At 45.4% G+C, this 24954-nt stretch overlaps 1 protein-coding gene across 1 annotated transcript in view; it reads left to right on the top strand.

Annotated features, from left to right (window-relative positions):
* Nucleotides 1–22944, top strand: part of LOC106583742 (R-spondin-2) — a 78474-nt gene extending 55530 nt beyond the window's left edge. Inside the window, exon 6 of the mRNA XM_014168289.3 lies at nt 21447–22944. Coding sequence (XP_014023764.1) covers nt 21447–21565 — 119 coding nt within the window. The 3' untranslated portion in view covers nt 21566–22944. The remainder of the gene's footprint in view (nt 1–21446) is intronic.
* The last annotated feature ends 2010 nt before the right edge of the window (nt 22945–24954 follow it).

Below are 24954 nucleotides of genomic sequence, written 5' to 3'. Positions count from 1 at the left end.
AACAACCCAGCAGCAGGACCGCTACCTCCGCCTTTGTGCAAGGAGGAGCAGGAGGAGCACTGCCAGAGCCCTGCAAAATGACCTCCAGCAGGCCACAAATGTGCATGTGTCTGCTCAAACGGTCAGAAACAGACTCCATGAGGGTGGTATGAGGGCCCGACGTCCACAGGTGGGGGTTGTGCTTACAGCCCAACACCGTGCAGGACGTTTGGCATTTGCCAGAGAACACCAAGATTGGCAAATTCGCCACTGGCGCCCTGTGCTCTTCACAGATGAAAGCAGGATCACACTGAGCACGTGACAGACGTGACAGAGTCTGGAGACGCCGTGGAGAACGTTCTGCTGCTTGCAACATCCTCCAGCATGACCGGTTTGGCGGTGGTTCAGTCATGGTGTGGGGTGGCATTTCTTTGAGGGGCCATGTGCTCGCCAGAGGTAGCCTGACTGCCATTAGGTACCGAGATGAGATCCTCAGACCCCTTGTGAGACCAAATGCTGGTGCGGTTGGCCCTGGGTTCCTTCTAATGCAAGACAATGCTAGACCTCATGTGGCTGGAGTGTGTCAGCAGTTCCTGCAAGAGGAAGGCATTGATGCTATGGACTGGCCCGCCCGTTCCCCAGACCTGAATCCAATTGAGCACATCTGGGACATCATGTCTCGCTCCATCCACCAACGCCACGTTGCACCACAGACTGTCCAGAAGTTGGCGGATGCTTTAGTCCAGGTCTGGGAGGAGATCCCTCAGGAGACCATCCGCCACCTCATCAGGAGCATGCCCAGGCATTGTAGGGAGGTCATACAGGCACGTGGAGGCCACACACACTACTGAGCCTCATTTTGACTTGTTTTAAGGACATTACATCAAAGTAGGATCAGCCTGTAGTGTGGTTTTCCACTTTAATTTTGAGTGTGACTCCAAATCCAGACCTCCATGGGTTGATACATTGGATTTCCATTGATTATTTTTGTGTGATTTTGTTGTCAGCACATTCAACTATGTAAAGAAAAAAGTATTTAGTAAGATTATTTCATTCATTCAGATCTAGGATGTGTTATTTTAGTGTTCCCTTTATTTTTTTGAGCAGTATACATTGGATTTGAAAAAAGTCATCAAAGTAAACTGTTGTCTTGAGGGTGAAACTTCAACCACAGGATTATGTGATCATAGTAACCACATTTCAACATAGACAAAGCTTGTATAAAATATGTTGAATTTGTACCATTAAAACAACATCTTCAACGTTATATCCAGTATCAGAAAAAACAATAGGCTCAGCAGCACCTCTTATGGAGAATTGATCTATCTGCAGCTACCCTTTGGTCTCCCAACCAGGATTTTAACCAAGCACAGCCCTGCTTTGCTACGACACCAAGAGACAACAAACATACTATTTACACACTATTCACATATACATATTCTTATACCCAGTCCAGTTAAATTAGAGCTTTAGAAAAAGGAGGTGCTGTGATACAATATTCTTTTTTTAATCTGTTATTTAAAGCTAAACTTACATTTTGCATGAGTAACCTCTGGTGACAGAGCATCCCACGATGACATGGCTCTATACATACCTGATCAACGCATTAAATCTGTTTTTGGTTTGGGAACCATGAAGAAACCTGTAGTGTCGCGTCTGGCTGAGTACAGTATGTATGTTTGTTTACCAAAAGAATAGGACTGTATAAAATCAAACTTCATTTGATTAAAGTGCATTTAAAGTTGGATTTGATTTGATTTAGTCCTATAACTTATTCTTTAACTTAGATGTTTTTGTTGTTGAGATGGAGACGTGAATCCAACATCACAATTATTCATTTGTAGACAAACTGGAATTAAAGCCAGACTAAGTCAGTGCACAGATGGAACTATCCAAACAGAAAATAACTCTCCTTCAAATGTTGATATTTGGTTGCGTTGACAACCAAACAATTCAATATCACTTTTGAAGTAAAATAAATTGCCTATTAACTTGTCGACAATTAATAACAAATGACATGTTGGATTCACGTCTCCAACTCAACCAAAAATAAAAGTTGAAGAATGGGATTAAGCCAGAGGCTCAGATGGAACTATTCCAGCAGTACTGTAGATACGGCTCTTTTAAACGTAGATCATTTGTTGCGTTGTCAACCAAACACAATTCAATATTACTTTTACAGTAAATAGCCTAAAGTTAAGGCTATCGTACAAACTAATGTAACATTCAACCTCAGAAGTAGTAACACATCCATGGTCACATTTTGAGGTTACTGTAACTATACATGTCGTCATATGTGTTCATGTGAAGTGTGCATGTTCAAGATAGCATGAATAGGTTGTCGCAGGTTTGTGAGATCTTCACAATCACTGTAATAATCTGTGCAGAATCTGCAATCCAGGTCATTTGGTTATGCTATTAGATGAAGCACTGTGGTTACACATTAAGTTGTTGTATAAATAAACATAATATCTGACATTGTATTCCTATTTGAACCTTGCCATGCTTTTAAAGTGATTGAAAGCACTGTGATAAACATTGGGTGATTTTTAATTTATTTTAATAAAAAAAAAATGTAATTGGAATTTGGTTGTGCTTTTATAGATGGTTGAAATCATAGTGATACGACATAGGAAATTCAACTAACTTTTGTCTTTTTGAGTGGGTGAATATAGGTTGTAATCTCATTGATCAACGTCAACCAAATATTAGCCAGTTATCCACGTTGATATGAGTGGGTATATTCTGACTCAGCTAGCATGGCGTCTCTGTAACCTGGACTCAGGGGTAGATGTGACATCCTCCTGTAACACTGTGTCTTATGTAACCCTACCAAAGATAACTTATCATACTCATTTCAGTGTCCTGGATTCACATTAAAAAAAATCACGAAAATTGTGGCATTTGGTTTGCTTAATATAAGGAATTTTTTATTATTTATACTTTTACTTTTGATATTTAAGTATATTTTAGCAATTACATTTACTTTTGATACTTAAGTATATTTAAAATCAAGTACTTTTAGACTTACTCAAGTTGTTTTTAACTTGGTGAATTTCACTTTTACTTGAGTCATTTTCTATTAAGGTATCTTTACTTTTACTCAAGTATGACCGTTGGGTACTTTTTCCACCACTGCTGTTGGGTGCCAGTCTTCTTCTCCTCACCTCTTCCCTCCCTCAGGGTAGGTAGACAGACTGCTGTTCTGTTGCTTCCATCCTCTCCTCTCTCCCCAGGGTGGTCCGCTGAAAGGGCCATAAACAGGGCCTTATTAATAGCTGTTCCATTGGCCTCTGCAATGACACGCTGACTTCTCTCTCTCTCTCTCTCTCTCTCTCCCTCTCTCTCTCTCTCTCTCTCTCTCTCTCTCCCCAACTTCAATATGCTTTAATGGCATGATGACAAGGTCAATGTTGCCAAAGCACAGTGATACACAACAATTAGGAAAGCAACAGCAACAGCAATAAGAACTGAAATATATATATATATATATCTAATACAAAAAATGTAATAATGGTCAACGTTCAGAAATCTAATTCAGTACATGGAGAAATTACAACAAAAAAAGTACTTTCTTTCCTTAGCTTGTGGCAAGCTGTGACATATTATGCTGCCAACTAATACACATCAGACCTTTCCCCAAGAGTATAAGTGTCTCTTTGTTTGATTGTTCTGTGAATGGGAACATTTAAAATTTTCATTTGGGGAAGAAGGAATCTCTAACCAATATGTACGGGCCAAAAGATTAGAAAGTGTTCTTCAATTTCTATTTCTCCCGACCCACAGTAATGACATAGTCGCTCTGGCCAGCCATGTGTTTGTTATGGCGTCCTGTTTCAATTGCCAGGCTACGATTACTAATTATCTATTTAGTTAAAGATTAAATCTGCATTAGGTGGAAACAGCGCAACGTCCACCCCACCACCGTTGTTATTGTTTTTGTTGCCAAGCTGAAGAGACGTCGCGCAGCATAGTCAAAACAATTGCAGTACATATTGTGCTCTTGCAATGATGTCGGAGGGGGGGGGGACAGTATTTGTTGTTTGCAGTAACTTCTTCCTTGTTGTAATATTGCAAATGGGCGTGACAGTTTCACCATTAAGGATTTTGGCTTTAAGGTTTTGCTTTGTTTGGGGTCTTTTAAACGGGTTAAGTATTCAGTGAAGTCTCGTTCCAATGCTTGATAGCGTTCCGTCTTTCTCTGACCTTTGACCTCACTCTGCCAATACTCAATGTATGTGTTCTTATTATTCACCTCCAGCTGTCTAAATTCTGCTCATGGGGCCTCTCTCTCTCTGGAGTCTTAAGCTGCTCAGTATTGACGCCATAATATTCTCCCTCAGGAGATTTCACCACAATCCTAAAAATATAGAAACATTAATCCTGTCATCAGACTCTGGTTTACAAACAGAGATGTAACACATACATCTCTCGCTCTCGCGCTCTCGCTCTATCTCTCTCTACTTCTCTCCCACTCTCTCTCTACCTCCCTCTCTCTCCCTCTCTACCTCCCTCTCTCTCCCTCTATCTCTCTCTCTATCCCCCCTCTCTCTCTCTCTCACACACTGTAACTTCCTCTTTCTGCTTAAATTCATTGCAGACAGCCCCCCCCCCCCCCCCCCCCTTTTCTCCTAACCTCCAAGTGATGGGTTATTCCATTTTAATAGTATTAGATGCTGTGTAAACAACTTAAAATATTTAAGCTCTAAAAACGCCTACTTAATCTTTCTGTAATCCCTGGTTTTTGGATTTAGGCTGAGTAGTAAGGTCTTACACAAACACACCATTGAAACTCATTGGCTAATTTTCTACTGCTCTGCAAATCCGCTTTCAGATTCACAGACGGCTCCAAAGTCACTAGTTGTCATTGACAAGCGTGACATTTGTGTAACTCTTGTTTGCATTTTCTGTGTAACTACGCAAAATAATGATTAGTAAGCCCAGAGTGGATCATTTCTAGCCACAGAAAGACGGAGACATGAGATGAGCAAGACTCCCAGGCACCGTGGCGACAGGGTGGAGAGGGAGAGTGTAAGGTAGACTGTTAGAGAAAGAGAGACCCCATAATGATTATCTATGGTCATTGGGTTAGGTACCTGTGCTGGAAGCGGAGAGGAGCAGCAGTAGTAGGCCAGTGTGGTGGGGGCTAATGATCTCCCCTGTGTGTAAGAGGAGAAACCTTCTCTGCTGTAGAGCTCATCTGAGGCCAAGCCCTCCATCGCACTATCATCAATCATACACTTAGCTAAACTTCTCAGAACAGGCCCCGAGCACTTGCCTTGCCTTAGCCAGGCAGCAAATGCTTCTCATTGGAAAACCACTTGTGTGTGTGTTCCCATGTCTGTACAACTGTACAATGCATACTGTATGTGTTCCGTACCTTTTTTCTGTAGAGAAATCATCACAGCCTAGGAAAAAAGTTGAAAGTATTGGTATCATGTAACTTGTTATACACTATTAGTATTTCAGTATTAGTAGTATTTCAGTATTTCAGTGTCCATATAAAGTAACATGGCTAGATGAAAGCTAGAAGGCCTGTGAGGTATTCGTCAGCCGTTAAATAGCTATGGAACCGGACAGAGAGTGATAGGCAGCAGCTTTGTGCTCAGCAGCCACCTCTGTGGACCAGGTTCTGTCTAACCCGGTGTGGTTGTGAAGTGAACACGCAGGGCTGTGGACCAGGTTCTGTCTAACTCTTAAGTGTGGGTCTGTAGATTTTGTCTACCCCAGTGTGGTTCTGCAGTGTGGTTCTGTAGGGAACACACAGCTCTGTGGACCTCCTGGACGTCTCCGTCTGGGTACCATGTGTGGCGGTCGGTTTGGTCCTCCTGTAAAACGATGCACTGAGAAGTGGGACTGCCCCAAATCCGTTTGGGAGGAAGCGCGGCCGCCTGTCTGTAACACACACCGTCCGTGACACCAACACGCTCAAGCCAGGATTCGCTTGATGTGTTTGTGTGTGTGTCAAATCAAATCAAAGTTGATTCACATGACAGAATACAACGGGTGTAAGCCATACAGTGAAATGCTTACATACAAGTTCTTACTTACACACACACACACACTAGAGCTTGTGTGTGTGTGTGTGTGTGTGTGTGTGTGTGTGTGTGTGTGTGTGTGTGTGTGTGTGTGTGTGTGTGTGTGTGTGTGTGTGTGTGTGTGTGTATGTGACTGTGTACTGTGTCACACAGAATTTGCCTGTTTACGGTCAGAAAGCCAAGAGATTTATGTGCTGGCAAAGGCTATCCTCTGATCGCATCTGACTCTGGCCCGTGTTTATTGGTTTGGAGAACCAATATCCCCCAACAAATTTCTGGATGTTTGTGTGCCTGTCAGACATACCCCGCTCCCTCTCCTGCTGCCATCATCATGCCAGTTTGTGGAACACAGGCTGACAGACTTTTACTGAAGAGCTACCTCCTCTCTTATGGAGCGCGCTCCTTTTCCTCCACAGAGAAGTTCATGGGACAGGCCTCGTCCAAACCAAACAGCAAGTGATATGCCTCTGCCACCACACTCAACCAAACCACTTAAATGCTCTCGTGAAACAAAAAGGAGATGATTTTGTAGATGAAGATTCCTGAGTCCTGATGATTCCGTGGCAAATCCGGAATGGGGCCGATGATTAACAGGCAAACTCCGGCCCGGGTAATATCACGGAAAATCCAGATAAATGTGAGCCGCCAAGTGCTTTCCCAGGGCAGACGGAGAGCACTAATTGGCTGCTGGCCTGTCAGAGTGATTATGCACGCCCCACGCGACAGCCTGTTGTGACTGCGAGAGCCACGGCCTAATCTTCATTTAATTAGCCCGCACGGCACGGCCGACACGGTAGCCACTAAGTGGGGCCTTCAGAAGTGCCGCGCCCTGACGCTTCCCGCCTCACCCTGTCCTCGCGGCCACAGGGGCAGCTCTGTCCCCCTCTGACATCTACCATTCACCGCTGTTCTCCAGAGCTGGTGACACGGTGACATGCATTAACTATGTAATGTATCTGAAATGATTCATTAAGATTATTCATTAAGACGTCAGGATATTCAGGAACAGGTAGCTCTCGGTGATCACGAGGCCGTCGCTGAGCGCTGTGTGACATTCATTTCACCTCTGCGCTTGAGATTTGAAATATATTATAATGCCGAGGTAGGGGAGGTTAGAGAGTGTTTACTGCCGTGTTTCTGAGACTCAGATAGAGGATCACGGGTCAGAAGGAAAGACATCAACCTGCCATTGGATTGGCCTGCAGCCCTGAGCCAATGGCAGTTATAGCCAACGCTGCGGTCGCATTCACAAATGAACACACAAGTTCTGCTTTCAGTCTTCCTCAGTCCCCACCAGTCGCTGCCGTAGATCATTCCTTTTCCTATAAGCACTTATTAAAATTATTTCTTGCATCTCCTAACCGGATGGGAATTGATTATCCAAGCGCACAGCCAATCAACACTTGATTTATACTGACGGTTCCCTGACCAAACTTTGGGTTTATTTTTCTGCCTCTCGAGCGTTTTCGCGGTGTTAAATCTTCCACAGGAGGAGAAAGTCATTACCAGTAGTCTCCGGTCCTTCTCTGCCGTGGTTGCATTCCTCAAAGGAGGGTGGGAAGAGGGAGTCTCTGATTAACTCCCCACAAAGTGCCCTGCTCCCTGACCAAAATAAATATGGCCGCTGACATTTTGTCAGCGACTGTCTTCGGAGAGCAATATTTGAAACACCCCATGATCCTTGCTGGCTTTTATATGGAGAATCCATCGTCATACCACAGGCATGAGCCATAAACATGTGGAGGCCTTTCAAAGACCAGGGGGGGTGGAGGAGGAGGAGGGAGGAGGAGGGGGTGCATTAGTGCTCACTGGGGCTCCACACTCCACGTTATTGTCATCTGGTCGGTTCCAAGCAGGAAGAACGAGGGGGTGGGGCTTTTTTCTCCCACTCTTTGGCCCGACAAACTAGTCGTTTCACCGAACGGCCTCGCTAGACGCATGTAGTCACATTACACCATGGAAATCCCAGGCATTTCTTTCATTCATTTTAACGGCGATGACCATATTAATTATTGCTTGATTTTCGGACGTAAGGCGATGACGTTTTAGGGTACGTGTTAAGACGAAATCTGACACGTTATTATGATGAAACATCCATGGAACAACGGACTATTAATGGGCTTAATCAAGATGATTTGTGTGTCACGAAGTAGCCCGTCCAGATGTCTGACTGTCTGTTTTTGACCGTGTGTATGTAAGCGAGTATGTGTGTCTGTCTATGGCAGTATGCGTAGAGTGCGAGATAACACAGATCAGGAAAGCCTCCCTGTCTGAGGTTCTGGCTGGGAGGAAATGAGGCGGCACATGCCTAAACAGCAACAGCCCCATCAAAAACAGACGTACACAAACAAACAAAGTGGCAGCACACTGGAGGGGGAGCAGAGCAGAAGGAAAACGTTTCAAGTCCCCATCGACATGTTTCACAAGTGGGAGAAATGTACTGTCACAGTGTGATATTGTCCATGACATGGTTACTGCTGTAAAGCCAGGTTCTCTGCTGAGGGTTCATTGGAGGTTTTAGGGAATTGATGGTTTGTCAGTGGTTTCTGTATCTAGAGATGAGATCGGAGGGAGTCTTCGGTGCTTCAACAGACTCGCATTGAGGGGATGTGTTCTCCATGGCCCCTGTGAGGGCCCTAAAGGCCCCAGTGTGGCCCCTGCCCGGGATGCATCTCTGCCTGCCAGACCTCCAGCTCTCTGTGTCCCGCACACGCTTCCATCACCACACACAGACCACACATAGCATACCAACACACACACACGTACTAGCACACACACATATACACACACACACACGTGCAAACACACACACACAAACACACACACTTGCCGACGTACACAGACACAATCAGACAAACAGACCTCAAGCAGAAAAGGATATAGTGTAACTTATGTTTATCTACTCTACTCTACCCTACTCTTGTCTTCTCTCTCTCTTTCTCTCCCTCTCTCTCTCTCTTTCTCTCTCTCTTACACTCAAACATACACACATCTTTCAGACATGCAAGCACTATATGACAAAGACAATCGGAATGACAGACAATGTGCAGTGCACACAACACAGGAGAACATTTTAGCGTGTTGGTAGTTGTGCACATCTTCTAGGGGAACATCGTCGTGCCCGCGTCCGCCCCCTTGAGTGTGCTGGCTGTAAGGAGAAGGGAAGGGGGCCGGCTGGGAACATCTGGTGCACAGTTGCACCGGCTCAGCCACCAGAAGCCCCTCTACCTCCCCCCTCCCACTCTCTCCCCTCGTTCTCTCTCTCTCTCTCTCTCTACTCCCCCTCTATCTCTCTCCCCCTCCCACTCTCTCCCCTCTTTCTTTCTCTCTCTCTCTCACTCCCCCCTCTATCTCTCTCTTCCCCCCTCCCTCTCTCTATCCATCTCTGGCGGGCCTGGTCTTCATAGAGACATCACAGCTTTTAATTAGAGCCTGATGATTCACAGAGAGAGGCTGCGGCTTTTGACCCACTCATGTCCAGGAGCTTGGACCCAGGGAACAGACACACAGACACAACAAAGCAACAAGTACAGGCCTACCAGCTGCTGCTCTGTGTGTGTGTGTGTGTGTGTGTGTGTGTGTGTGTGTGTGTGTGTGTGTGTGTGTGTGTGTGTGTGTGTGTGTGTGTGTGTGTGTGTGGTGTGCGTGTGTGCGTGCGTGCGTGCGTGCGTGCGTGCGTGCGTGCGTGCGTGCGTGCGTGCGTGCGTGCGTCAGTGTTTGTGAACACAGACAAATACAGGGAAGGAGAAGCAGAGCACTTAAGTAGAGGCCCGCTCATAAAGGTTGTACTCAGCTCAACACACGAAGGCAATACACCATGGGCTCTGAGGAGACTGCAACCATTTGGACTGTCTGTAACTGTAATACGTGTTTTATTACATGGCTGAGGTGAGGGGATGGCTGCCGTTTACAGGCTCCTAACCAATTGTGCTATTTTGTGTGTTATTTTTTACATAATGTTTCTGCTACCATCTCTTATGACCGAAAAGAGCTGTATAAGAGCCTCGTTATTGTCATTTAATTGAGTTACTTTTTTTACTTTCATTTATTTAGTAAATATTTTCTTAACTCTTATTTTCTTAAAACTGGATTGTTGGTTAAGGGCTTGTAAGTAAGCATTTCACGGTAAGGTTGTATACCTGTTGTATTCGGCGCATGTGACAAATAACATTTGATTTGATTTGTATATACAAAATGGAAATCTTGAGAAACCATAGATTCTCCCATGGCTCATCCAACCTGTCAGACTTCTATGTGAATTACTCAAAAGGGAGTTTGACCAATCCCCTATCATTGATGTTTTAAATCCCCTGTAAAGTGCACCTAGTTTGCTTCATTGGTGTCAGGCTTTGGGATCATAACCCCGCCCCAATAGGCCTTGAGGCTGGGTATTGGAATCACGAGTCACTCAATGAGCATCATACAAATCTCCTTACCGTCATACCTCTCTGGAAGGATGTTGTTGCCTGAAATACTCAACTCTCTCTTTATTCGAGGTGAGACCCTGAAACGGCCGTCGAAATGGACATTGCGCTGTAATCAAAGGAGGCTAAAGAACAAACTCGTCAAATGTTTTCCATATGTCAAGACGTCAGGAAAGCCCCCTTGTTTGCGTTTGAGTGAGTGGAGGGGTATTGGGAGTATTATTGACAGACAGGGAGTCGGCTGGTGCCTGGGGAGGAGAGGAGAGAAGACTACAGCAGCGGCCTATTAGCTGGACGATACGGGATCTGTGAGATCTGTCAGCTTCACTCAGCTGTCTGCTTGACTGGCGCTTGACAGGCTTCTGATAGAGCTCAGGCCTTAGTGAGGATCAGGGACTACTGAGAACGGACTGATCTGGGTCTCTAACGAAAACACACACAACAGGAGCTCTGCAAGGACATCAAACAGACTGAGACTTCAAGGCTCAAATTAGACTTTGTCTAGTCAAAAATTTTGTCGTGTTTGTAGTGTTTTTGTAGGGTTTTCACGCTTTGTGAGTGCAAGGAGATGGGGTGGAAACCGTCCAGAGTTACCCAAACAATCCATGAAGATAAAAACACAAAAAACAAGGTTATGTCCTTGAGTCCCTTGTCATCCGCTATAGCACGGGGACTGTGCCATGATTTCCACAGCCCCTCTCTCTGGTTTAGCGTCTAAGCCCGTCTGATTTAGCATGGCTCCCTCTTCGTTAGGGCCTAGTTCCTCTTCACGGGACAGTTGTGCTCCGTGTCCAGACATGGGGGGGAGGGGATTTCCTCCCCTCCCATTCATTTTCCCAGAGGAGAAGGGGATGAAGTGGAGGATAGGGGGATGAAGGGACTTGGTGGAGAAATTAGGTGTAAAGCAGTGAATCATGCCGGACAATTTCCTCCTTGATCCCCCCCAAGCCCCCCAGGCCACGGGGGGGGGGGGGGGGGGATGTTGTGTGTGTGTGTGTGTGTGTGTGTGTGTGTGTGTGTGTGTGTGTGTGTGTGTGTGTGTGTGTGTGTGTGTGTGTGTGTGTGTGTGTGTGTGTAAGTGGTGGGGGGGGGGGTTGACCAGAGGGGCTGTTGCAGGCCAGGGAGAGGAGAGCACACACACGTGCCCCAGACAGCAGACAGCCTGTGTGACAGACTCTGAGTCGCCCCTTATGCCCCCTTGGCGTCCTCACAATGCAGACATGATGTTCTTTATGTATGTATGATGCGCTGTTGACACAGCCTTGATATTTCAGTGAATGTGAACCCCTCTGTCTGGAAGAGGATACACTCCATCGTGTGTGGGTGCGTGCGTGCACGCTTGTGTGTGTGCATTATAATACATGCGTACTCAGCAGGGCTCATGACAGTGTAAGTACGGTATATATTACACAATGTATTTGCGTGTGCGTGTTAGGAAGGGTCTTCCAGACAGCGCCGTGAGCGTAAGCAGAAGAACCCTCCTCCTTGTGGCCCCACAAAAGGGTCCAGAGATTCAGAGAAGCTCCCACCACCCAGACCACGTATTGCCTGCCCCCTCCCTGTTCTGCTGCCCACCAGGCCCACTCCACACCCCCTAGCAGGCAGCAGGAAATGCATCTTCACCACCCTGAAATGAAAAACAAATGTTCCATCCAATGTTTAATCCTTGGTGTGAGGAGGTCACCTCCTTGGCAGGACTACGTACGTTTTGTCTCTCGGTGCTAGCGAGCGTGCTTTTCAAAGTGTACAGTTAAGACTGGGTAGGTGGGGTTTTTACGGAGGGAGAGAGTCGGGGTGCTCTGGAGTGGGAGTTCTTCATTCTCTTCAGTTGGTTTTAAAAGGCAAAGGCAGAGTGTGTAAAAGTGCACTGCCAAGTCCTGTTTTTATTAGCTTTTACTGTTTAATGGCATGGCGTAAGATAATGAATCGCAGAGGCAATCATTGTACTTCTACTCCAAACAAAGGGAGAGTCAGGAATGCAACCAAGTCGGCTCCACGTTTCCCCGTTTTAAAACGGTTCATTTCATTAGGGAATTACCCTGCATCTATCAATTGATATGTAAACTGTGCGACGGAACGAAGATCAATGATTCTGTTTCTACCCCCCAAGGCACCTTTTCTAAGGGACGCAGGAAATATTTACATAAAATAGATTCAATTAAATGAATGAGTGAGATCAAATAATTTATTGTGATCTGGAAATGGAAGACGCCCCACAATGAAAGCATGAGAATGAGAGCCCCACCCTCTCCTCTGCTATGTGACCGAAGTGGAACGTAATTGACATCTCCCCTATTATTCCAGCCATGATGATAAATGCGTAATATTCCACTCATAGTCCCCTTGATCTTATAATTGGACCCCCGGCCCACTTTTACACCACCCCCTGGTTTGCTACAGCTATCCACAGCTCGCTAACACTCACACACACACACCTACACACACCCGCTCGCACCAGCACACACACTAGCAGAGCCACACACACACTGAAACACGTGAACACATACGCACGCATGCATGCAAGCACGCACGCACACACACACACACACACACACACACACACACACACACACACACACACACACACACACACATCGACAGAGCTATTTTGCCCGTCAGAAATGAAACGCAACATTTAGCCATTCATTATAGTTAACTAAAGCTAATTATTCCTCCTTTTCAGCAGCTCCATATATTTAGGCCCAGATGTGTGTGTGTGAGACAGTCGGGGGGGGGGGGGTGATAGCAGACTGCAGATGAATTTGAGTTTCAGGCGTATCAGACACAGTAGCCTAGTCATCACGCCTGCACTCTGCGTGGCCCTCTTCCGTTGCCGTGGTGACACCACCCGTAAAGTAGAGCCAGAGGTGGTGAGCAAGCGCCGATTTTAACCCGGAGAGGGGTACCGTTCAGGGGAGCAGAGTTGTGAGTGACTCTGCAGAGGTTTCAGTTTTGATTTCCACATTGGACGCCTGGTCTGCTGGCTTGCCTATGTTAAGGTTGTTAGCGGTGTGGTGTTAGCGGTTAGCCAAATATTGACCAAATATTTACAGGTAGCTCTCTCATTAGCAAAGTCTAAGCATACATACTCAGTGTTGACAGATCAGAAACTGACCGAGCGTTGACTGAAAGTTGAACGGTTTCATCGTCAGACAGTGTCCTTCCCTCAACACTGGACCATTCCTCAATACCGGACCATTCCTGGACACCGTTCCTGGGGATCGTTCCATTGTCTTTGTCACAGTCATTCAGCAGCTCAAAGGAGAAAAAACCCAACTCCATATTGCCCATCGGGCAGATTAATCACTGTGTCAGTCATGCATTATTTGCCGGGGCTTCTCCCTGCAAAAGACGCTAATCTCCTTGTTGGGTTTTCGATTTGACTTATTGTCAGCGAAATGGAGCTTCAAAGGCAGGACCGGTGGACTAACCTGCTGCTTAATCTCCTGACAGAGCCTCCATCGCGTAGATGAGAAAATAATGACCCACCTAATCCCAACATTAGCTTTTTAAATCGGAATGCATATGTTTTAAATCATCCCTGCTAAGCAGGATGGGTGATTGTAAGCAGAGCACTGGGGAAAGAGAATGAGAATGAGAAAGAGAAGAGTGAGAAGAGAAAGTACGATTCAGAGTAATCTTGTTAGGCTAAATGACACTGTGCAGAGAGGCTCTTGTCATCCTGTTGGCAAGATGGACTTGTTCTCATAAAATATTGTCCTCTCTGGACAAAGAGGGTGTTTTTTTTCTGTCTCTTTTTCACCGGTGTATCTTTCCCTGTTCTCAACTATTTCCCTTTTTTTCCCCCAATTTCCCTCCATCTCTGTCTCTCTCCCCTCTCTCGCCCTCTTTCCTACCTTTCTCTCTCTCATACACTGTCACTCAAAAGCCCCCACTACATTTCTTCCTTTTCTTCTTCATCCTCCTCCTCCTTCCCCTCTTCTCTATTACTCACTCTCTAAACTCTCTGTCACTTTTAGATCATATCTTTTCATGTGAACATCTGTAGACCTTGGCTCACCATATGTCCTTACCATTTTACATATCCACAACCCCACATTGTCCATGGAGTGTATCTTATTCCAGACAGTAGAGCTCATCGGTGTGAGTGAGAGGAGCTGGCTACAGATACGTTCCCCTTCACGGCATTATAAATGTATGTGTGAGGAGGCCTTTAATGGCTGCTAATCCAATTTCTGCCACTGAAATCAAATCTCGCTGGCGCCAGTAGTCCCCTCCTTCCCTCACAAATAATGGCTTTCGCTTTGGCATGTTTATGAAGAAGATGAGCCGCCAAAAATTCCAGCTTTTACCGTACTAAATCCACCAGAATCTTCTTCGGAATTGTTTTGATCCCCTACCCTCAACCTCCCTTCTCTTAAGAAACATATTAATTGATGGTCTCAGGATGATTGCGGCGTTTACTGGCGGGATGAGGTAACAAAAAGGAGAGGAGAGGGTTTACTTCAGAGGAGGAACCCATTTACCGTTCGTCTTAATGCCTTCTCAAGGTTGGTCCCATCGATTTCCTCCAACCGCAAGCGGAGCAGATAAGATTAGGCCTTCGATTGGTGCATTGCCTGCTGGAGCCCGAGCACTGGGTGGATGAAGTCACTTGGCCATGCCGCCAGTCAGTCAGTACACACACACACACACACACACACACACACACAGTGGTCATGGCCTCAGTGATTATAGATTTGCATGCAGGTACACACTCCCACAGTGGCAGCCACCAGGTCCGTATCTAAATAATCATCCCTTTCCTTTTCTGTCTCTATCGAGGTCTGTTTTTGTCAATGTCCTCATTGAACTGAGCCCATTCTTGGCAGCATGAAGAACACAACATTGACCTAATGATGCAACAAAAAAACGTTATTTTTTACATAATTCAAATACTCACTCATCGTAAAGAATACATTTTCTCCGGTTTATTTGGTTCTCCAAAACAAAGTTATTGGATTTGGAGATAGGTGAAGGGAATTTTGGCTCCGTCTTTCTCCCCTGTATAAAATGTTATTGTGATTCAATTAGACAAGTTGAATGGACTGCAACTCAGAGTGCCATATCTCCTGTGTCACGTTCTTGAAAATGATCGGACCAAGGCGCAGCGTGAGTATAGTTCCACATATTTATTTAAGTGAAACTAACAAAACAAAATAACAAAACTTACAAAAACCGTGAGGACGTAGTGCCCAAACACACTAACAATCAATATCCCACAAAACACAGGTGGGGAAATAGCTACCTAAATATGATCCCCAATCAGAGGCAACGATAAACAGCTGCCTCTAATTGGGAACGATATTAGCACCAACATAGAACTAGACATACTAGATCACCCCCTAGTCATGCCCTGACCTACTACACCATAGAAAACCAAGGGCTCTCTATGGTCAGGGCATGACAGTACCCCCCCCCCCAAAGGTGCGGACTCCGGCCACAAAACCTGAAACCAAATGGGGAGGGTAGGGGGGGTAATTAGTGTCGGTGGCGGCTCCGGTGCAGGTCGTAGCCCCGCCCAGACCCCGGATCCGGCCTTGGAGCTGGACTGGACACCGTGCCTGGAAGCTCCGGACCGTGGACCGTCGCTGGAGGTTCCGGACCGTGGACCGTCGCTGGAGGTTCCGGACCGTGGACCGTCGCTGGAGGTTCCGGACCGTGGACCGTCGCTGGAGGTTCCGGGCCGTGGACCGTCGCAGGAGGTTCCGGGCCATGGACCGTCGCAGGAGGTTCCAGGCCGTGGACCGTCGCAGGAAGCGCCGGAACGGGAAACGTCGCCGGAAGCTCTGAACAGGGAACCTTCGCCGGAAGCTCTGGACTGTGAACCGTCACCGGAAGCTCTGGACTGTGAACCGTCGCCGGAAGCTCTGGACTGTGAATGCGCACTGGAGGCCTAGTGCGTGGAGCCGGTACAGGTGGCACCGGACTGGTGACACACACTTAAGGGCGAGTGCGGGGAATAGGCACAGAACGTACCGGACTGGGGAGGCGCACTGGAGGCCTGATGTGTGGAGCCGGTACAGCTGGCACCGGATTGGTGACACGCACTTCAGGACGAGTGCGAGGAGCAGGCACAGGACGTACCGGACTGGGGACACGCACTGGAGGCCTGATGCGTGGGGCCGGCACAGGTTGCACCGGTCTGGTGACACGCTCTTCAGGGTGAGTGTGAGGAGCAGGCACAGGACGTACCGAACTGGGGAGGTGCACTGGAGGCCAGTTGCGTGGAACCAACACAGGTTTCACCAGACTGCTAACCGGATCTTCTGGTCGAATGTTGAGCAGAACACACTTGCACAACATCTCTCTCTCTCCCAACTTCTCCATTGCCTCCCTGACAGTCTATGGCTCTTCCCGCTGCTCAGCCGCCAGCTCCATGTGCCCCCCCAAAAAAATAATCTTGGGGTTTTTGTGACCGTGGTCTGACGACACGCTCCTCCAGAGTTTGCCATTCAGGCTCTGGCACTCTCCTCGGCTCGACCAGCCACCCCTTGTGCCCCCCCCCCAAAAAACTTGGGGTTGTCCTTGGGCTTTCTGTGGCCGCAAACCCTGGCGTCGTCGATGTCCTCCATTATTACCTTCCGTCTGCCGCCAAGGAAGGGTTTTGCACCCACCCATCACTTCTTCCCATGTCCAAAACTCCTTTACCTGGTGAACACGCTGCTTGGTCCTGGTTTGGTGGGATATTCTGTCACGTTATTGAAAATGATCGGACCAAGTCGCAGCGTGAGTATAGTTCCACATATTTATTTAAGTGAAACTAACAAAACAAAATAGCAAAACTTACAAAGACCGTGAGGACGTAGTGCCCAAAAACATTAACAATCAATCAATATCCCACAAAACACAGGTGGGAAATAGCTACCTAAATATGATCCCCAATCAGAGGCAACGATAAACAGCTGCCTCTAAATTGGGAACCATAATAGCACCAACATAGAAATAGACATACTAGATCACCCCTAGTCACGCCCTGACCTACTACACCATAGAGAACCAAGGGCTCTCTATGGTCAGGGCGTGACATCCTGAGAGATAGCATAGTGTTATTGTTACTATACAACAAGCCTACAGAACAGCATTCCTGTTGGGATATCTGGCTATGTCTCAACCACCATCAGAGATGGACAGAGAGAGAAAGAGAGGGATGCGAATGAGAGAAAACGAGAGAGAGAGATGTGAAAGAGAAATGGAAAGTGATGGATGTCAACCGGACTGGTCCTGGAATATCCCAGTCAGCAGAGGTCAGGGTAGAACTCCCACCCCAGTGCATGTAGGGAAGTCTAATCTGCCTCTGCCAGGTGCTTTGGCAGCTGATATGATTGTATGTGACATTAGAGGGTCCAAGACACATTTCTTAAAGACCTTGAGTTGATATGGAAGAGCGTACCTACCCAGGCACACATGTACATAGCCTAGTCTTAGACAAACACACAGATACAAAGCAGGCTTGGAGTGCATTCCAGGGCTTTCTTCAGGTAGCAAGAACTTTACCAGAACCAGACCTGTCTCATGCAGTGAGACCAAGATTGGGCTTACTCACACACAGGCACAAATACTAATGTACACACACACACACACACACACACACACACACACACACACACACACACACACACACACACACACACACACACACACACACACACACACACACACACACACACACACACACACACACACACACACACACACCACACCATGTCTATAATACACACACACACAGTGATAATGGTGGGGTCATCCTCTGCCACCACAGCAGCTTCTGCTTTTGATTCAAAACTACAAAACATTTTGATTTGCTTATAAATGTTTTGTTTGTTTGTTCAATTTACTCTGACTACGAACTCGTCCACATACAAAGCTTTAGTTGGCAGATTGAATCTACAAAAAACAAACAAACGTTATGCAATTAAGGATTGTGACCAAAACTGAAAAGAAAATGGGGAAACATTTGTAGAAGTATTTTCTGAAATGCAAGCCATTCTTCAATTTTGGCAGCAAGTTTAAATTCGGGGTCAGTGTGGGGTAAAATAAAAATAGCAAAAAAAAATGGAAGATTTATTTAACTTCCAAGACAAATTATCTTTACTCGCTCTAAGATTTATGAATTTGTTCCTTGTTTGGAAAGTAATCGACTTGACTTCTTAATGATTTATTTCCTGGTAAATTAAACATTTGTTTTTCTTATGGAAACTCTGGCTTGTATAATCATCTTCAGTGATTACATTGGTTGTAAATATGACATCATAAAAGCGTTGTGTATTCACTCTGTGTTACGCCCTGGTAAATGCTAAAAATGAACGAGACAGACCCTGATATGATGTACCATCTCACGAGCCTTAAATCAGATGCACAGGGGGGAAGATCTAAGTTCTCTTGGTATTGGTTGCCCTCTAGCTGTCAGCCTAGAGAACTCTGTCTGGTTATGAAATATAACCCAGCGTAGTCATTGTTTTCATGGACACAGTGGTCAAACAGTTCATCAGCTCACTTGGACAGCTCTGATGACATTCCCGGACGTTTTGGTTTTTACACTTCACATTGTCCTGGAATAAATGAGATATTTTGAGATATGAGAAGCGTAATAATGACGTGGGGCAAACAGACCTCAGACCTGGGACAAATACATAATATGTCAAGGTGATACGTTTTAATCCATTGGTTACGTTGGACTGGGGAAAACCAAATGATGCACAGCTCAAGCTTTCGAAAGGGTTTGACAAAGTGTGTATATTTCACCCATGTCTGCAGGCAGCCTTGACTTACTCACACAACTTACTTACATCTTATGAGATGAGCAGTACTGTGACATCGAATCACGGTCTATATAATGCCATGGAGATGTGTAGCGCCTTGTTTTTCCAAGAACATTCTGTAATCATGTTTGTGTGTGGTGTAAGACAAGTGTTATGCAGTTCACAAACATCATAAAGCCATGTGGATTATAGCCTTTCTGTGTTCGTAACTATCCAGGAAAGCTATACTGTAGGTCTTTAAGTGAGCTCTCACGCATTTATTTGCACGACACGCAAACAGCCTAATGGCTCCAAGGAATGGCCCGTATGGGCCTAGCCCAGCTACAGAGGTATTTTTAATACAGCAAGGTGTGCTTTATAGCCACCAAATGTAATTCGTCTGGAGTTGATCGTATTGAAGGCTGTGGTCCAAATTGACTTGAGCGTTATGCCTGTACTAACTAACCATACAGTAACTTACCCAAAGAATCGAAAGCGACATTTACTAAACAAGCATAACAACTTTGCTGTTAATGTTTTTCAATTGGAGGTCATGGAAAGTTTAGAGCAAGATGTATGTTTTCCTCATGAGATGTGATTTTAAAGCCTTTATGCTCTGAAGAGGGGATTTTTTTAATAAGATATTGCGTGCAGGCAACATTTTTCGCCCTCGGAATGGCCAATATGACCAAAAATAGCTAGCTAGATTGAATTAATTGCAGGAAATGGCTCTGAAATGTGGAAGTGAAATTGTTTGATATTTGTGCAACTGTAACATTACTCTCGTTAACAGAGCGAAAACAGAATTTTTTTCCGAATTTTATACGTCCCCATTTCTTGGAAATAATATTTTCTAATATATTTTACAGTGTGGTGCTGAGATGTTCAATTGAACCAGACTTTTTTGGGGTGGCTTTAAATGGCCGGCGTTTGGCCAGGCCATATGAGAAGGTAATTAGAGGTAATTCTGCCACATATTACACACTTTAGCCTTATTTTCCTGAGTGAAATGGCATGAACAAGTGCAATAATAGGACACGGAGCCAGGTTTTGCAAACCTACCGTTGAGACATCCATTTATGTAGCATTTTTCAGTATTTTTCCCCCCTCGGCGAACCATAGCATGCCTTGTTTCTTGCTGTGCCAAATCAGGATCCAGATAGCATCTCATCATCCAAGCCTGACTCTAGTTTACCCCCCCCATCAGATTTAATTTTTTTCTCAGATCACTTACCCACTCAAAACCAGCAGAGCTATGCCACTGGGCAGAGGGGTTGGCAGCAGGATTGTGCCCCCCCCCCACCACCACCCAAAGCCAACCTTTATCCAGCCCCATCACTTCTCTCTCTCTTTATTTCTCTCTCTGTCTGTCTTTCTCACACACAAACACCTCGTTATATTATTTGTGTCTTTTGGCAGCCAAACTGTTGCCTTTTGGTTCAGTAGCCTCTGTCATAGTGAACCATGGGTACCGAGGTATCGCAACACACGGTTCCAATAGCGCAGGTTGCCAACATGCTTTGCCCACACCAATGGCACCTGGGATACATTAATCCTGGGCTTGCGAACGAGGACCTTTCCAGTTCGGAAAGAGTGTTATGCAATTTCCCCAGTTTCTCTCCCCTCTGTGTACCCTAGCAGAGTGAGTGGAAGTGATGGAGAGAGAGAAAGAAAGAAAGAGAGAGAGAAATAAAGAGAGAGGGAGAAGTGATGAGGCTGAATAAAGGCAAGATCTTGCTGCCAACCCCTCTGCCCAGTGACATAGCTCTACTGGTTTTGAGTGGGTAAAGAGGGGACCAAGATATATGGTATATACACTACCGTTAGTGAATGACTATTGTAGCTGGAAATGGCATATTTTTTATGGAATATCTACATAGGTGTACAGAGGCCCATTATCAGCAACCATCACTCCTGTGTTCCAATGGCATGTTGTGTTAGCTAATCCAAGTTTATCATTTTAAAAGGCTAATTGATCATTAGAGAACCCTTTTGCAATTATGTTAGCACAGCTGAAAACTGTCGTTCTGATTAAAGACTCAATAAAACTGTCCTTCTTTAGACTAGTTGAGTATCTGGAGCATCAGCATTTGTGGGTTTGATTACAGGCTCAAAATGGCCAGAAACAAAAGACTTTCTTCTGAAACTCGTCAGTCTATTCTTGTTCTGAGAAAACAAGGACCCCTAAGGGATGTGTTCCTTTTTGACATTGATGCACTGCTTTTCTAACAGGCTCTCTTTTCCTTCTTGTCTTTCTGTTTCAGGAGAATCAGGGAAGCACCGACCCAAAGAACCAAAGAAGAAGTCCAACAAGCAGAGGCTCCGGTTCCAGGCCCAGAACCAGCACAGTGACCACCTGGCCTCCATGAGCTCCAGCCAGTAGAGGACTGAGTCCCCCCCCCCCACCCCTTGGAACCTAAACAACACAAAGCTGCTAGCTGCTGCTCCACAAATCTCCCCCCCCCGTTAACCCACCCCCCTACCCCAGCATACAGTCACACTACACCCTATTAATGACCCTACACATGTCTATGGTTGTAGTAAAGTACACATATGCCCTCTGTCCCTGTCTCTCTCTGCCTTCTGCTGCTTCCCTCGTACCGTAGAGTACCGCATCGTAGTGTACCGCTGACAGTTCAGCCAATCAGCTTCCCCCTTTGAGCCCACTGTGACATCATAGAACTCATAGAAACATTTGTTCCCTTTGCTCACACGTCATGTACGTCTGGTTAGAACAAACCAACGAGGGGCGACCGACACACACAGACTGACAGACTGAGGACGCGAAAGAGCAGAAGGAGAATGAGGAATGAGACGGATGTTGATAATAGTGATGACGGTCCAGCTGAGGGGGGGCAATGGAAGACGTCACGACGATGATTCTGACGGAGAGAGGAAGAACGTGCAAAGAGATAGAATGAGAGGATGATCAAGAGAAGAGGAGAGATTTGGCAGGAGCAACGAGGGTGACGGCTATAAGTGACATCTTGAAATAATTGAGACTTTTTTTGTATTTATTTTAAAGCAAACTCTTATTTTCCCCCATTGGAGGCAGTGTGTTCCATGTACGGCCTGTTTGTTCATTATGTACATTTTTGAGAGTCATGTTAAGAAATACCATGCATAGTTGCAATGTATTTTATTCTCGGCACAAAATGTTTACGTCCAGAACCGCTTTAACGCTCTAACTGTATGGTGTGGATAAATAAATGTAGTTGTTTGACTTAGCATGGCAAAAAAACTCATCTGTACATAGTTGATGAGTTTATCTAATTATAAAACCTATTACTGTATTTTCAGTATTGACTCCTTCAGCGTACTAAATGTTTTAGTGAAAAGGTTGTAATATCAAGTTACAGTTTCAAAAAGATTGAAAACGAAATAATAAACATAGCCACCACATAGCTATTACATTTATATGGTATATATTTGATTTATTTATTGATTCTATTTTGTACTTTTGTGTTCGGTGACAATTTTTGTCTCGTACTGTTACTCCTCTGTGCTGAAATATGATTTGAATCCCGCAATACAGATATCTTTAAAAGAGCCTCTTGTTTGTGTCTGGTCATGCGAAACAGTTTGAGTGTTGTATCGTATTCATTTGGTCTCATCTACTGATTTCAATGTTTCAAAAACGGCAAAATAAAATGCGTACTTTGTTTGACTTTCTTTAGGTTTGATATTCAGGATTCAACAAATATATGGTCATGGGACGACATCTGTACATTGTTTTATTAAAATACATTTCATGTGACTGTCGATGTAGCTTTTCAGTATTATTGTTCATGAACAGCTGAGAGCGCTAGCTTTAGCTTGTCCCTCCCACCTTAGTATACAATTATGTCATTTGAAAAACATTTGTGATATCAATCATGAACTGTGCACTGCATGACACAAGCTGCCTTCGAGCCAGGGAGATTCGATGTGGTCAGTTGACCATGACGTCACTGTGAACGGCCTGTAAGTCATCTTGACTTGACGTGTCCTCACGGATGGTGCAATGCCACATTGCGATGTCACCCCCGTATCATTCATTTCCATCCTCATTATCTTACACATGATTTGGCCATACAACTGCCTACTGTGCTTCCTTCATACACACACACACACACACACACACACACACACACACACACACACACACACACACACACACACACACACACACACGAGCATGCACATATACAGACACCCATTCACCCCCTCTTTATTTGAGCACTCATCAGATCTCTTTCATTTTCGTGGGTTTCAAAACATCAGATAAATAAATATATAAATCCAAAATGTGCTGGCTTGCCAAGAAAGGTTTAACGCCAGTCACGGCTAATTAACCTAGTGATGCATACTGTATAATCATTGCCCGTTAGAAAATGTGAGGCCGTATCTGCCAGACAGCTTATGGACACACAGTAGCGAATGAATCAACGTTGTGTCCTATATCATCCTGGGAGACACCGACCACAGGTTTCCTGTTCCTAGTAATCCTCTGAAGTCACACATGATATTTCCAGAGGGAAAGAGGCGACGGTGTTGATGCTCAAATAACCCATAATACCCGGTTTGTCCATGTAGCCTTCTCTGAAAAGGAGTGAAACCAACCTCTTACAGCGAAACAGTAGCCCCCGCTAGGAACGGCGAATGGCTCAACGTACAGTAAGGTCTTTCACAGGTGTTGGAAAGGATCACGGAGAAGGATGCTTGACGTACTCTTCATTTTTACAGCTTAACACTTCCCTTAACCTTTCCCCTTGATGAAATGTACCAGTACTCATTGTCATGAAAGGGGAATATCCTCTTTGATGCGCCTTATAGCAATTAGAGATATCCATAAAGCCTAGAGTGCAGAACAGTGAGTGAAGAGTGAATGGAAATGTAAAAGTACTAAGTGTTTTAAAAGACATCTGCTGCTGGTTAAAAGTTAATGAACGGTTTACAGATGTCATCCCCAGGGCCAGACTGTCACTGCTTCAGACTGGGAATTAACTGCACCGAAGTGGATTCATTAAGGAGAAGACCACCAACACCACTGAAACACTACACAATGTCTAGTGGGGGGGAAACCCAAGTGCACACTGGAGAATCCCCACAATACATCATTCTAAATGTCTTGTTTCCCTTACCTTATTCCTCTGTCTGTCATCCATTCTGGGTGTATTTGGGTCGTCGGTGAGAAACTGCATTCAGGGTTTCTTTAATGTTGGTTAGGGCATCAACGTTCACCCAGACATCAGAAGGTAGCCCTGCTAATCCCCTTTTATTAGTGAAACCACTTCTGTAAACTTCGAGGCAGCTTAAAGGAAGCGTCTGTGTTTCTCACCGTGTGTGTGTGTGTGTGTGTGTGTGTGTGTGTGTGTGTGTGTGTGTGTGTGTGTGTGTGTGTGTGTGTGTGTGTGTGTGTGTGTGTGTGTGTGTGTGTGTGTGTGTGTACTTTATATGGTTGAAGGACATAGTTAGGTGGTTGAGGCTGACGCTCCCTTTTAATGTGACTGGGTGCATTTTCATTAGTTCAGTTTCGTCCTATTATTAAAGCCCACTTCAAAGGCCCAACAAGTGAAACCACAAACAGGAAATGTCCCAGTGGCCTCTGCACACTAGAGATCCATACTGTAATACAGGAGGAGCACAGTGAAGTACTGCTAAAGGGATAGTTCACCTAAATTGTATACTAACATCCAGTTTTGACAGGTTACCAAAATGCCCAAATCATGTTAAGGTTTTCAGCATACATATATTGCAGTCCCTCTCTTCAGCTACTTCAAATGTGCTGCA

The sequence above is a fragment of the Salmo salar genome, chromosome 02, assembly GCF_965601325.2.
Source record: "Salmo salar chromosome 02, fSalSal1, whole genome shotgun sequence".
Classification (NCBI taxonomy): Eukaryota; Metazoa; Chordata; class Actinopteri; order Salmoniformes; family Salmonidae; genus Salmo; species Salmo salar.
Note: the sequence above shows the minus strand (reverse complement) of the source record. Positions and strands in the feature narration are given on the sequence as shown.